Source organism: Ipomoea nil, unplaced genomic scaffold (genome assembly GCF_001879475.1).
Source record: "Ipomoea nil cultivar Tokyo-kokei standard unplaced genomic scaffold, Asagao_1.1 scaffold1978, whole genome shotgun sequence".
NCBI classification, from domain to species: Eukaryota; Viridiplantae; Streptophyta; class Magnoliopsida; order Solanales; family Convolvulaceae; genus Ipomoea; species Ipomoea nil.
Genome location: NW_017618406.1, coordinates 1,923,800 through 1,938,336, shown reverse-complemented (window position 1 = coordinate 1,938,336; position 14,537 = coordinate 1,923,800). Strand labels below are relative to the sequence as shown.

General features: G+C 38.6%; 2 protein-coding genes across 2 annotated transcripts; both read right to left on the bottom strand.

Annotated features, from left to right (window-relative positions):
* Positions 1-1,561: 1,561 nt before the first annotated feature.
* On the bottom strand, positions 1,562-3,608 carry LOC109147231 (F-box/FBD/LRR-repeat protein At1g51370-like). The gene is made up of 4 exons (XM_019294860.1): positions 3,386-3,608; positions 2,860-3,275; positions 2,608-2,772; positions 1,562-2,489 (listed from the first exon to the last, which is right to left on the bottom strand). Exons 1-4 carry the CDS (start codon positions 3,606-3,608, stop codon positions 2,157-2,159), a joined length of 1,137 nt encoding a protein of 378 aa, XP_019150405.1. The 3' UTR covers positions 1,562-2,156.
* A 2,031-nt stretch (positions 3,609-5,639) lies between these two features.
* Positions 5,640-7,234, bottom strand: LOC109147230 (FBD-associated F-box protein At5g38590-like). Its single transcript, XM_019294859.1, has 4 exons — positions 6,922-7,234; positions 6,504-6,724; positions 6,086-6,244; positions 5,640-5,726 (listed from the first exon to the last, which is right to left on the bottom strand). The coding sequence occupies exons 1-4, from the start codon at positions 7,232-7,234 to the stop codon at positions 5,640-5,642; spliced, it is 780 nt and encodes a 259-aa protein (XP_019150404.1).
* Between the last annotated feature and the right edge of the window lie 7,303 nt (positions 7,235-14,537).

Here is a 14,537-nt window from a genome sequence, read left to right as displayed (position 1 = left end):
TTGACTTAAGTTTTTTCGGTCACAATTCGCCGGTAATTTGGCCACCGTGACCAAAATTGATAGAAATTGCATAGTCAAGGTACTAAATTAACATTTTTGATAGTCAAGTGTTGCAATTAACACAATCCCAATAGTCAGTGGACCAAAATTGAAATTTTCTCTTTTAATTATTATGCGTAAAGGTTTGTGTAAAGACGATCAAGTGCTCAAACTCGTGACCAGCTATGATACCAATTGTTAATATCAAACATTTAACACTATGTGAAAAACTATAGCTAGTAGTGAAAATATAATTTTATTTTCTTATACTTATACAGCAATCAACGTCACGTTTCGATGGCAAGATGCTAGACTCGACTCTCCGAGCCACCACCCAACAGTTTGAAAACTTTCTGAAAGATATATTATTCTCATAACATTGTTTGCATTGAGTAGGTAGAAGGAGAGGTTAGAAAATTGAATAATTTACTTTCATATCAAATTTATTACTATTACTATTATTATTTGGCTATGATAAACGCAAATAAGCTAAACTAGAAAAACCAAAGCAAAACCACTCCAACACAACCATTTAACAGGGCACCAAAACCATTTGGCAAGGCATCAACATGTAATCCAAGATCAATCTTCTCCCAAAAGGTTGAATCCCCAACCCCAAGAGCTCCTCACACTCCGATCCGACGGAGCATTTGGGAGGATGTAAATCACGATGACTTAATGGTTCAGCAGACAGGGCCAAATGCCGGTGCGCACAAGGAATTTGCCCACTTTGAACTAAGCCCGTGTGGGAACCCAAGATCAATCTGAATATACCTTTCGTTAGTCATCAAGTTCGCACAACTATTAATTTCATGATGAATACATCATATTCTACAAATTCAATTCGTACAATAATCGATTGTAGTAGCCTGCTATAGCCTAGGTCGGTGGTGTCTTTTTTCTATGAACAAATGGCATCTAGGAACTTAACATGTTACCAAGAACAAATAATTAATTAACCTTAGCTTAAACTAACCCAGATACATTTGTGATAGTACATTTAAAACTAGTAAGCTTTCTCACAAACCATTACACACTATTGAACATACAGACATACAGTACAAAGAGATGCATAAGATTAAGATTATTTTTTTATGAAAACAATTTATGCTTTTGTAGAGGCACAAAAAAAAAAAAAAAAAAAAAATTCTTGTACGTCTAATTTTAAACTTGGTAATGAATTGGAGTAAAATATCCAACTCTGATCAATGACAACCTTCAGGATTCCAGAAAAGCAAACAAGTAGCACCTTGATAGATTGCATATCAAACATCCACCCGTTAAATCATAGAGGAGGACAAATCATATTAACAGTTGTGATTGATCTTTCTTTTCTTTAATTATGAAATCTTGAATTGTAAAATCATTCTTTTTGCATGAATGGTTGATTATTGGATGACATTATGATGCCTTGATTAATTAAAAATTTTCTAAACTTACATTGTAGACCATGATCCAAAATCCATCAATCAAATCCGCATACCATATAATTTCTTTTTGGATACCTTACAAGTCCAGCTCTATAAGGCCTCCCTAACTAACAAATGGGCAATCCTAATCGCAGATTGTTTAACAAACAAAAACAGAGAATAGAAAATGCTCTAACTAATTCCCTAACATCATTGACAATCAGATCAAACGAAGATACCAGAGATTGATTTTGGATCCTATTCAACACCTAAAGACAATCAGTTTCAACTTGGACATCATCTACATTAAGATCCTTCAACCACTTTAAAGCTTCCCTGTCTTCAATTGCTCCTGCTTCCCCAGGTTTGAAGAGCCCATGCTATGGTATTTTCTTAGCAGCAATAAAACAACCATTTGAATCCCTTATAACGTAGCCAAACCCCATTTCTCAAGCTGACTAGTATTGGGTATGGACTGGAGTTCCCCAGAATTAACCAAGTAAACTAACATCCAGTTATGAAGAAAAACAGTAGCCTCCTCAATGACTGCTTATAGATTAAAAAATAATTTACAACATAATACTTACCGAACAACATAGGAAAAAGGTGCAGCATCCTTATCTTACAAGATTTCAACTTCCACCACAACCAATGCTTACATTTCTAGGTTGCATCAAAATTGAACCCATGGAGCTTCATCATACTAAATTAAAACCATCTGTGATCAAATCCAGACTCCTCAGGGTCGTCGCAATCCATACAAACAATTTGGGCTTTTGGAGATGCACGAGAAAAACGCAACAACTCCCTTAGGCTTTTGACAGCTACAGAGGTACCAATATCATGACATTCCTTAATGAAAACTCTCTCTAGTGCCGGGGATTTCAAGAGCAGCATTTTCACAAAAAGCTTTTCAGGTGTAGATCCACTAAACCATTCGATCATGATTGTGTTAAGAATCTTCAGATCACATTTAACAATGCAACCGTTTGGATCCTCCAAAAGTCTTGTAGACATTGTTATATCCTCACATGAACATAACTATCACACAACAAGAAATGAATAAGTGAATAACACATACAACCATGAGGAAATTAACAAGGAAAAGAAACAATCATGATTCTAAATACATATATAGTCCATAGTTTTTGTGTCTTACACCATCTGTTAGCCCAATCTTCAGCTCACATAGGTTGGGGGAATGTTGAAGCTGCATAACAAAGGCAAGCCGCTCTTGACATGCAATACTTAAATCATACAGCTCAATCACTTGCAAATTTATTGCGGTTGGGAATGTCACTGTGGCTATTTCTGCACTTTTACACTTGAAAAAAAAATCATAGAACTCTATCAATACTTATAATCAATCCATTTGCATAAACCAAGAGGATGCAAAAGTAGAGATTCTCACCGGCAACAAATTGGCACTCAAGAAAAGAGTCTTAATTGTTTTCAAATAAAGGGTAAACCATCTGGATTCATCAAACTTGCAAGACTCATAACCAATAACCTTCAAGGTTTCAAGTTTTGGATTACTGATCTCAAAATTAGTGATTCCTTTACAAGAACCGAAAGAAACCTCCTCAATATTAGGAATTCTGTACACAATTCCCTTAACATTATCACTAAATTCAACATTCTCGAAAACTAATGAAGTGAGGCTAGGAAATATACTAGGGATCGGCAAATCGAAAATGAAACCACCCAAAGTCAGTTGCTTGATTGTCCGGCACAAGAATATACAAGATGGAAGCTTATGGTTACACGAAGTATACAACTTAAGTTCCTGCAAACCATTTCTCGAAAGAAAACGAACCGATCTAAATCAGACTGCTGGGGAAAAGGACGCGATGCGTGGTCAAGCTGTAGAGTAAATTTTTTAACCGGTCCGGCACGGAACATTAGAATATCAGTTATTGTGTTAATCTGAGCTATACCTTTTTCACCTTCGTACTTTGAGAAGCATTGGAAGAAGTACCAATCAAACATAAGTCGCCCATGCCGCAACCAAACATTGTTCCAGTGAGTTGAGAGCAGAGCAGTTCTTGCAGCTTCTCGAGTAGGCAAACACTCCAAAATCTTTTCCTTTACTTCTGCAGGCAGTTCACTTATCACATCCCTGGCCTCCGCTTCGGATTTTCTCCGACGACAACTCGCCATTAAACTGGAAACAGAAATTAAAAGCGCTCGATTTGAATTCCAATTCAGCCACAAGGTTTTGGAAACAAAAGAATTTGGGAAGAAAAAAGAGATTAGAGGAAAAAGTATTAGAAACCCTCGCCTTTGCTATTGGAAGAAAAGAATACTGCAAAGCTTGATTTGGGCCCTTGGCGGCAACAGTGGGCTAAAAGTTCAAGCCCAAGGTACAAGCATCATTTGACCAACAGTTATGCCATGCAGTCGTTATATGCACCGCGGTAAAAAACGGCGCCGTTTCTTTAAGTAAAGAAACGGCTCGCCGTTAGAGTTAACGGAGTCCGCTTGTTTGGTGTATTAAACACCAATTGACACTACAGTATATCTAAACCGACACTGCAGTTATATCAAAATGATACTGTAGTTATAGTGAAATGAAACTGCAGTCTATATAAAATGAAACTGAATAACATTTCACATATTTGAGTGTATATTGTACAATGAAGCTGTAATTATATCAAAATGATCATGTAGTTGTGTTTTAATGAAACTATAGTGTATATAAAATAAAATTAAATAACATTTTCACATATTTGAGTCTATAAATATTGAATGAAACTATAGTTATATCGAAATGAAACTGTAATTGTGTTGAACTGAAATTGCAGTGTATACAAAATGACACTGAATAACAGAGTTACTTTTTGCAAAAGGGTGCGAAACGGCGGAAACAAACACTGTTTATTTTCATTTAAAAAAAAAAGACGCGCGGTGCATAATCGATTATGCACTGCGGTGCATGATATAATTTGCCTATGCCATGGACCCGGGGGTTCACCTTGCGACAAATTATGCTGTGGAACTGTGTCCACCTTGTAAGGTGAACACGGTTCCAAAATTATTCATAATTATGAATATATTGTTCAAAAATTATGAACATATAGTTCTATAAATATGAATATAGAGTTGTGAACATAATTATGAACATATAGTTATGTAATTATGAATATAGAGATTCAATAATTGTAAATATGAAGTTCAAAAATTATGAGTATATAGCTTTATAATTATGAATATATAGTTCAGTATAGTAATTATGAACATAGAGTTCTGTAATTGTGAATATAAAGTTCAATAATTAGGAATATATAGATTTATAATTATGAACATAAAGTTCAGTAATTATGAACACAGAACCGTGCAGTGTCCACCTTGTAAGGTGGACACGGTTCCACAACATAACGATTATCACCTTGCAAGGTGGACCCGAGTCAAAATACACAATTTATATGAACATTATTCAGTATGTAAATTGTGAACACTTAGTATATAAAATTGTGAACATTCAATATGTAAATTGTGGGGCTTGATTTACACCACTGCCTTTGCGGTGTCACATTACCGGAGCTCCGATCCGAGGCCTTCAAAAAAGACGTGAAGGACTACACCACTGCCCATATGGAGGAGCTTGTTACTAGCTGGATTGCCACCAATGCTGGTAGGGAGTGCATAGCAGCGGAGGGGGTGTTGATGTACTTAGTAGCTAGATTTCCTTTCTTTCTTTTGTGCTATGTATGCTAAACAAAAAACAATCACTTCTTTTGCTCGTTTGGATTTATGACATTGTTAGTTCTATCCTCGTACATCCAATTTGCCCTTTTTGTCTTCCCTTTGCATGAATGAGTCCCAAAGCTTGGATTTTAATTTCGAGGTATATAAGCCACAATACTTCTTCATTTTTTTATGACTATTATTTATTTTGACATATATTTTAGGAACTAATCCATTTTTATATCTTTTTTATTTCCAAGCATTTTGTCTCTCAACTTACTAGATGGAGACTTAAACTAAATCTATCCGTTGTGCAAGCTTTCATATTCTCATATTTTTGAATAATAAGTTTTTCTAGTGTAGGAGATTTCGAGAGCAGCATTTTTACAAAAAAAATATTTCGCTTTTAGATCCACTAAATGAATCAATCTTGATTAACGATGTAACCATCAAGATTTCCCATAAGTCTTGCAGCAGCTTCAATATCATCGTGAGGAGGACATATTAATGATGTTTTGGAGGTTTGATCTCTAAATTCCTAATCCCTTCACAATCATCCAAAACCAGCTTTTCAAAATTAGGAATTGAATACTGTAAACAATTCCCTTACCATTATATTATCACTAAATATTCATACTTAAAAGTTTTAAAACTAAAGCAGTTCAAAGATGTGGCCTGGGAAAGAGAGGAGTGCTAACAAAAAGATTTTGCTAATCAATCATTTACTGGATTGAAAAAGATGTTAAAGATGTTGCTAAGTGGTTACAGTAAATTTTCTAAAAGAGATATTCTAATATCCCATTCCTAAGACTTTATGGGAATATTTTGATGCCCCATTGGAAGATATTTCGCGGGGAATTTGAGGGGGAAAAACACATGATTTGAGTACTCATTACTATATAAATCTTTGAAAAAAAAATCACATGATTTCAATAGATTACATTTCGTACCAGCATGTTTTCTGCTTGAAACTTCAGTTCACATAGGTTGGGGGATCTTTCAAGCAATTCCAAATCAATTGTGATCGGACCAAAGTCTGAATCTATCACCCATATTACTTGCAGATTTGTTGTTGGGAACTCCTGTGCCATTACTACAACTTCATCAAGCTTAGAAATTGTAAAGGAAACTTAAATTAGCCATGAGAAGAACTCTATCAAGCCTCAAGGACAAAAAAAAAAAAAAATGGCAAAATTTGTTTTCCCTAGACCCAATAGGATTGGATATAGTGGTCCGAGGTGGGAGAACATGTGCTTGGTGCTCACCAAATTAATTTTGTGAAACTCCCACTCAAGAACGCCCAATTGAGCTGCCCTCGTGCAGGCATACATACTTGCATTAAGATGGGAAGAAAGTAAAGATTCTCACCCACAACAAATATAAGCAATAAGCACTAAGTAGTCTATGATGAGGCGACAACCATCTGGGTTTAAATGCATGAAAAACAAAAGTCAAATAATCCAAGCTTTTCAGTTTTGGAGCACGGATCTTAAAATTATTGATCCCAACACAAAAATGGAAAGAAAGCTTCTCAAGATCAGAGACGACTCCTCCATTAATTCTACTCTTAAACTCAACCTCATAGAAAACTAATGAAGTGATGCCAGGAAATATACAACCAGCACCATTTATCGAGCAATCAAAATCAAAATTGAAACCCCCGAGTTTCAATTGTTTAATTGTTGGGCACAAAATTGTACAAGTCGGCAACTTATATTGTTCTCCAAATATAGTGATATTAAGCTCCTCAACTCCATTCCTTGATATATAAAGCTAAGGCACCAACAATCTATGTCAGACTGCTGTGGCTTAGGACGACCTTCCAATTCCGGACAAGAAATGCACAAACTAAATTTCTTAACCGGAGCAGCACGGTGCAAGAGAATGTGGTTTATAACATTGATGAGCCCCACGGGTTTATCACCCTCACATTTTCTGAGACATTCAAAGAAGTGGGTATCGAACACAAGCCGCTCATGGCGCAACCAAACATCTTTCCAGTGAGTCGAGAGTAGAGTAGTTCTGGCAGCATCTCGAGTGGGCAAACACTCTAAAATCTTGTCCTTTACATCGTCTGGAAGCTCACTTATTATATCCATCGGATCGGATCCAAAACAACAACCTTAATTAGCAGCTTTCTAGTTCCAATTCAGCGTATATATGGGATAATTCCTATTTCATATATTCCATCTTATGGGATCTGATCTTGGATATGGCCATATGGGGAGTTCCATATGTTGGAGATTACATTCAAGATGGTGGTTTAAAGTGTGTAGAAGGAAGACACTCTTGTCCCACATTGGAAGCATAAGGGACTAATTCCCACCTTTTTAATACCAACCCATTTTGAAAGCTTAAACTATTGTAGAGAGAGAAGGAAAGGGAACCCCATACGCGTGCCGCTGCCGCCGCCCGCCCGGCATGGTTCGGTTCGGTTCGCACGCGCGCTGCGGTTTACTCGGGCTTTATTTTAATTCCGAGTTTTTTCCTTTTTAGAGGTAGATTTCATGTAGAAATCTACCATCCACACATTAAGTTATGGTGGAACAAGTCTTCCTATTCTTGTGGGCATTTTCACCACAACTCTTCCTAAAATCGTGGAGCATGAATGGCTGAGAGGGGAGGGGCGAGTATTTTCAATACTATAAATACCCTGCTTCTCCTCAGTTCTATTCACTCATCAAATTCTCTTCTTCTCTTCTGCAATCCTGAGCTTCGGTGTTAACTGGTCGAAAGCAACCGGTAAGACTACAACCGTCTCCGGGAAATTTTTGCTTTTAAGGTAGTGTCTTGCACACGTCACCGATCCCTTCAGGATTCATCCATTCTCAGCCTATAAAAAACAGTAGCCCCAGGTCTACGACATATTCTATCCGAATTTTCCCCAACAGTTAAAAGCAAAAATTTATTCTTTTTATTATTTCGGATATGATGTCGAGCTTCGTACCTAAGCCTGCATCTGACCTTGCCAAGCTTCAACCTCTTGACGGCTTAAACTATCGTCGTTGGGCAGTCAAAATGCTCATACACATCGAATCTGCTGAACTGGAATACGTTTTCACGTATGTTCCTGAACCTGCTCAAGCGAAAGCTGCTGACTCCACTAATCCTCAAACAGAGGACGGCTCCACTTCAACCCCTGCGTCTGCAACACCTGAACCTGTCACAACTGACAAGTCTCAAGACATCCGGGCTAAGTTCGAGCGGGACAACAAAACGGTTCGCGGTCTTCTGCTGCATCACATGTCTGACAACCTGTTAGACATCTATGCTAAATACAAATCTGCAAAGGAGATCTGGGACATGCTCAAAAGGAAGTATGGCGCTGATGATGCTGGTCGGAGGAAGTGCACGGTTGGGAGGTGGCTCAACTATCGTATGGTGGATACGAAACCAGTGATCGAGCAAGTGCACGAATATGAGAATCTGGTGTCCGACCTTGAAGCTGAACTCGTTCCGGTAAGTGAAGTGCTACAAACCTATGCCTTACTTGAGAAGTTGCCAGAATCCTGGGGAGAGTTTCAAAACAAAGTAAAACATGAGTCCAAGGATTACTCTTGGGAAGAGATGGTCAATCACATCAACATAGAAGACGCCTATCAACAAAGGTCTGTTTCTAATTCTGGTACGTTAAAAGCTAACATGGTTGAATCCAGTGATGTTAAAGGTGATAGGTCCAGAACTGGGAGTGGTGGACAAAATAAAGGCTGGAAAAGAGGAGTCAAAGCCAACAATAACAACAAGTTCAAAAACAACCAGAAGAAAGGGAAAGGAGGACCTTGTTACGTCTGTGGGAAGAATGGTCATCGCGCGGCGCAGTGCCATCGCCGATGGGGCGCAAACGACCAAAAGAATGTCCAACAAGAGAACAAGAATAAAGCAAACGTGGTGGAAGAGACTGAAGTCATAGCAGCGGTTGTGACGCTGGAAGCAAATGTGGTGACTGGCACGGAAGAATGGATCATAGACACTGGAGTAACTCGGCACTTTTGTGCGAGTAGGATCATGTTCAAGGAGTTTCGTGCCTTCACTCAAGGACAAGGAGATCAAGTCTATATGGGAAACGACAGTACTGCTGAGGTAAGAGGAGTAGGAACAGTAGAGATAAAACTCAATTCCACAAAGTATCTGTTTCTGTCTAATGTGTTGTATGTCCCCACTATGCGGAGGAACTTGGTCTCAGGGCCCTTGTTGGTTAGGGCCGGGATCAAACTTGTGTTTGAATCCGAGAGAATGATCATGACCCGTAGAGGGGAGTACCTAGGGAAGGCTTATTTACGTGGGGGGCTGTTTGTTTTGCCCCTCATTGCATTCACTTCTGCAAACTTTGAAACTTTCATGAATAATCTTGCCACACGTAATGGCGGTTCTGCGTATATTGCTGTTTCTTTTGATGTATGGCATGCTAGATTAGGACATGTTGGTCTCAAATGCATGAGTAGATTAAAAACCATGAATATGCTCTCAAACGTGCAAGATGATTCGCTTTCTCAATGTGAAGTATGTGCTGAAGCTAAACTAGCTAGAAAACCTTTCATTACTGCAAAGCATCATACAATTTGTGCTCTAGAGTTAATACACTCAGACATAGCTGATTTTTAAAATACTGAGACAAAAGGAGGAAAGCGATATTATATATCATTTATAGATGATTTCACTCGGTTTTCAAAGATATATCTGCTTAGAACTAAAGATGAGGCAGAACAAAAATTTATAAGCTTTAAAACTGAAGTAGAAAATCAGTTAGAGAAAAAGATAAAAAGACTTAGGTCTGACAGAGGTGGAGAGTATGAGTCTACCTCCCTCAAAACCTTTTGTGAAAAACATGGAATCATCCATGAGGTGACAGCACCCTATACACCACAACAAAATGGTGTGGCTGAAAGGAAAAATAGAACCCTAAAGGAAATGATAAATGCTTTTCTAATAAGCGCAGGCGCTTCTAACTCTTTGTGGGGGGGGGGGGGGGGGGGGGGAAGCTGCATTTACAGCTAACCACGCCCTCAACAGGATACCTCACAAAGGTTATGAAAAAACTCCATATGAGCTATGGAAAGGTTACGCACCCAATCTAAAATACTTCAAAGTGTGGGGGTGCCTGGCCAAGGTAGGTCTTCCTTACTTCAAGAAACCTAATCTTGGCCCCAAAACCTCAAATGCAATATTTGTGGGGTATGCAGAAAATAGCGCTGCATATAGATTTATGTACCTAGACGGCCACTCTATGTGCGAGGCACGAGAGGCCGAGTTCTTCGAACACATATTCCCACTAAAACGTGGATCAAATACCTATGAAAAAGTCTCGTCCTCACTACCTTCAACTTCTGAAACAGAACTTGAGTCAGAAGAACCTAGAAGGAGTAAGAGAAAAAGGACCGAGACAAGTTTTGGGCCTGATTTCATTACGTACATTTCTGAAGTAAATGACATTAATGAAATTTCTGATCAGTTTGTGTGTCAGTTAATTCTAGAGGAGGAACCAAAATCCTTTGAGGCAGCTATGCGCTCAGTCGATGCGGTCTTCTGGAAAGAAGCAATACAAAGTGAGCTAGATTCAATCAAATCTAATCACACTTGGGAGGTGACCTACCGAAGGGAGCCAAACCTATTGGCTGTAAGTGGATCTTCAAAAGGAAGATGAGACCCGATGGGTCGATTGAAAGGTACAAAGCAAGACTTGTGGCTAAGGGATATAAACAGAAGTTTGGTGAAGACTACTTCTGCACCTATTCCCCTGTAACGAAAATAGCCACAATACGCATATTGTTTGCTCTAGCATCTTCTCACAAGTGGCTGGTCCATCAAATGGATGTAAAAACAGCTTTCCTAAATGGAGACCTGGAAGAAGAAATTTACATGTCTCAACCTCCTGGATGCGCCAACCCCGGGCAAGAAGGGAAGGTATGTAGACTAGTAAAATCCCTATATGGGTTAAAGCAAGCTCCCAAATAGTGGTACGAGAAGTTCCACAAAACACTGTTAGATATGGGATACACGGTAAACCGATCAGATGCTTGTTTGTACTCAAAAGAGATTGAGTCTAGCATTGTCTTGATTTGCATTTATGTAGATGATATGCTAATATTTAGCTCAAATATAAATGCAATAAAAGAGACAAAGAGGTCTCTGTGTGAGAAGTTTGATATGAAAGATATGGGCGAAGCCGATGTGATACTTGGAGTGAAAGTCATCAAAGAGAAAGATGGCTACAAGTTATCACAGGGTCACTACACAGAGAAACTGCTAAAGAAGTTTAACAGTTTTGAAGTGAACCCTGCGCAAACTCCATATGACCCAAGTGCAAAACTCTCGAAGAACACAGAGGCAAGTGTGTCTCAAGAGGAATATGCGAAAATAATCGGGAGTCTGATGTTCTTAATGAACTATACCAGACCTGATATTGCACTTGCGGTAAATCGACTAAGTCGATACACTCATAATCCCAGCGATACCCATTGGAATGCACTAAAGAGGGTGTTACGCTATCTAAAGGGAACGATGAACTGGGGATTGCACTTTTCTGGCTTCCCAGCGTCCCTAGAGGGGTATTGCGATGCGAATTGGGTGAATGATAGTGATGAGGTGAGCTCCACCAGCGGGTATGTTTTTACCATGGGAGGAGCAGCAGTATCGTGGAAATCCACGAAACAGGCGTGCATAGCCAGATCAACGATGGAAGCTGAATTTATAGCTCTTGATCTAGCAGGGCAAGAGGCTGAGTGGCTTAGAAACCTACTGGCAGACGTGCCATTGTGGGGGTCTTCTACGCCGTCAGTGCCCATACATTGTGACTCGCAAGCTGCGATATGCGTAGCCAAAAATAGTGCCTATAATGGTAAGAGGAGACACATAAGAGTCAGACATGAGTCTGTGAGACAACTAATTCTAAGTGCGTACTTTCACTAGAATATGTGAAATCCAAAAAGAACATTGCAGATCCTCTCACGAAGGGGCTAAACAAAAGAGCCATCCTCGAAACATCGAGGGAGATGGGCTTAATAGCGATACAGTGAGCAAACTTCGAGGTTATATAAACCTGGAAGCTAAACACACCTATTCAGAGATAGGTCTCAGGTCAAAGAGTTGACCTTACGAGAAAGACCAAGTTATATATACTTACAGGGTGATTGCTGGTGTGTGAACTGAGTTCAAAACTAACTCTTCTTTCGATAGTTCAAGATCTAATTCACTATCAAAGGAGAAAGTTACTCAAGTCACTACGTGTCAGTTCAAGGTACAACCACTGACATTAAGATCAACACTCATGCCAGAAATTCCGTCTTCTTCTTGCCACCTTGAATGTGTGGGGGATTGTTGGAGATTACATTCAAGATGGTGGTTTAAAGTGTGTAGAAGGAAGACACTCTTGTCCCACATTGGAAGGATAAGGGACTAATTCCCACCTTTTTAATACCAACTCATTTTGAAGGCTTAAACTATTGTAGAGAGAGAAGGAAAGGGAACCCCACACGCGCGCCGCCGCCGCCGCCCGCCCGGCACGGTTCGGTTCGGTTCGCACGCGCGTCGCGGTTTACTCGGGCTTTATTTTAATTCCGAGTTTTTTCCTTTTTAGAGGTAGATTTCATGTAGAAATCTACCATCCACACATTAAGTTGTGGTGGAACAAGTCTTTCTATTCTTGTGGGCATTTTCACCACAACTCTTCCTAAAGTCGTGGAGCATGAATGGCTGAGAGGGGAGGGGCGAGTATTTTCAATACTATAAATACCCTGCTTCTCCTCAGTTCTATTCACTCATCAAATTCTCTTCTTCTCTTCTGCAATCCTGAGCTTCGGTGTTAACTGGTCGAAAGCAACCGGTAAGACTACAACCGTCTCCGGGAAATTTTTGCTTTTAAGGTAGTGTCTTGCACACGTCACCGATCCCTTCAGGATTCATCCATTCTCAGCCTATAAAAAACAGTAGCCCCAGGTCTACGACATATTCTATCCGAATTTTCCCCAACACCATATAGCATTGAACTACATCCATGTATGCCTATTTCTCTCTAATTTGAAATTTCCAATGGCCTATATATAGCATTGTGATGAATGTGTGGATAATTAATAATGTTTTATCCTACACCAACAAATCTAATAAAAGCTAATAAAGTTAGGCCGTAACAAGAACTAAAAATGTTGGTTTAATTGTTTGTTAAAATTAACGGTTCATATTATTTTGATCCTAAAATATGTTGGTGTAATTGTTTATTGAAATGAATAGATCATATTATTTTGATTTTAGTATTTTTATTATTATTTTTTCTATTTTATCCTCTATTATATCATTTACTGTTCCTAAATATCTTGTATTGCGTCCGTGTAAATTATGTTTAGGGTACGTACTATCCAATCCAACATTTCTGCCTCATGTCATAGTTATGCATTCTTGAAATATTTACTTTTCTGAAAAATTTGATAATTTTGCATTTGATATAAATCAGGATACCGATGATACCTTAATAAATTTTAAAACACTAATTTAATAATACACATTGAACATCAGACTATTTGTGCAATGCCCGTGTGGTAACTAGTTGATAAATATTATTTTTTTAAAGTTATGTTGGCGACAAATATATCAATATTAAATTTTTATAATGTGTGGCAATTACAAACTGCCAATAGCCTGCATTGTGGCAATTGTGAAAATGACTGCTCAATGTTTTTTTTTTGGTGGGGCCGGGACTGCTCAATGTATTTGTACACGTCAAATCCACATAAGCATCCAGAGGTCATTTGTTGTTGTTCGTTCAAAAATGTTGAATCTCCAATCCCAAGGATCCCACACGTTAACGACTCGATAAAACATCTACGAGGATGTAAATTATGGTAACTCAACTTAATATAGAGGTTAGACCTTTGCTTATTGTGCACAAAGAGCCTCCTCACTTTGAAAGGTTGCTCCGATCCCACAGAGCCAGAGGTCATTTGTTAACCACATCAATAGTAACACTTGATAGGTCGTTTAATATTCCGATTCAATTGCATTTTTCATCAATTTAGAAAGCCTTAATGGAACCTTTAGAAAGAAAATAAAAAATAAAAGCTTTACTATTCACTCTCGTACTCAGTCCAAGGTTATTTTGACAATTTTCCTTTGAATTATAAATAAGCTATCATGTCGTCCCTATCATGTCGTCCCAACCGAGAGCACAACTCAACTGGTCAACTAATTCAAAATAAGTTATAAACTTTGCTTACAAGTAGGTAAAGTAGTCTAAACATTATACCAACGTAACCTTGATTACTTGTAGATTTATTGCAAGGCACATGCATGATTTGTTTTGTTTAATCCCTCTCTGCCAGTGTTCCATTATCTGCACCTTCACTTACAGCTCAACATTCAGCAACAGAGTGGTCTTCTTCACACTCTTTGCGGCCACATCACAGCCATCTCCTC

Coding starts and splice junctions, on each gene's coding strand:
- LOC109147231 (XM_019294860.1), bottom strand. CDS start 3,608: ATGGCGAGTTGTCGTCGGAGAAAATCCGAAGCGGAGGCCAGGGATGTG. Junction 3,276..3,385: donor AAAGTACGAAGGTGAAAAAG/GTATAGCTCAGA, acceptor CCCCAGCAGTCT/GATTTAGATCGGTTCGTTTT. Junction 2,773..2,859: donor TGAGTGCCAATTTGTTGCCG/GTGAGAATCTCT, acceptor TTTTTTTTCAAG/TGTAAAAGTGCAGAAATAGC.
- LOC109147230 (XM_019294859.1), bottom strand. CDS start 7,234: ATGGATATAATAAGTGAGCTTCCAGACGATGTAAAGGACAAGATTTTA. Junction 6,725..6,921: donor ACAGCAGTCTGACATAGATT/GTTGGTGCCTTA, acceptor TCACTTCATTAG/TTTTCTATGAGGTTGAGTTT. Junction 6,245..6,503: donor ATTGCTTATATTTGTTGTGG/GTGAGAATCTTT, acceptor ACAATTTCTAAG/CTTGATGAAGTTGTAGTAAT.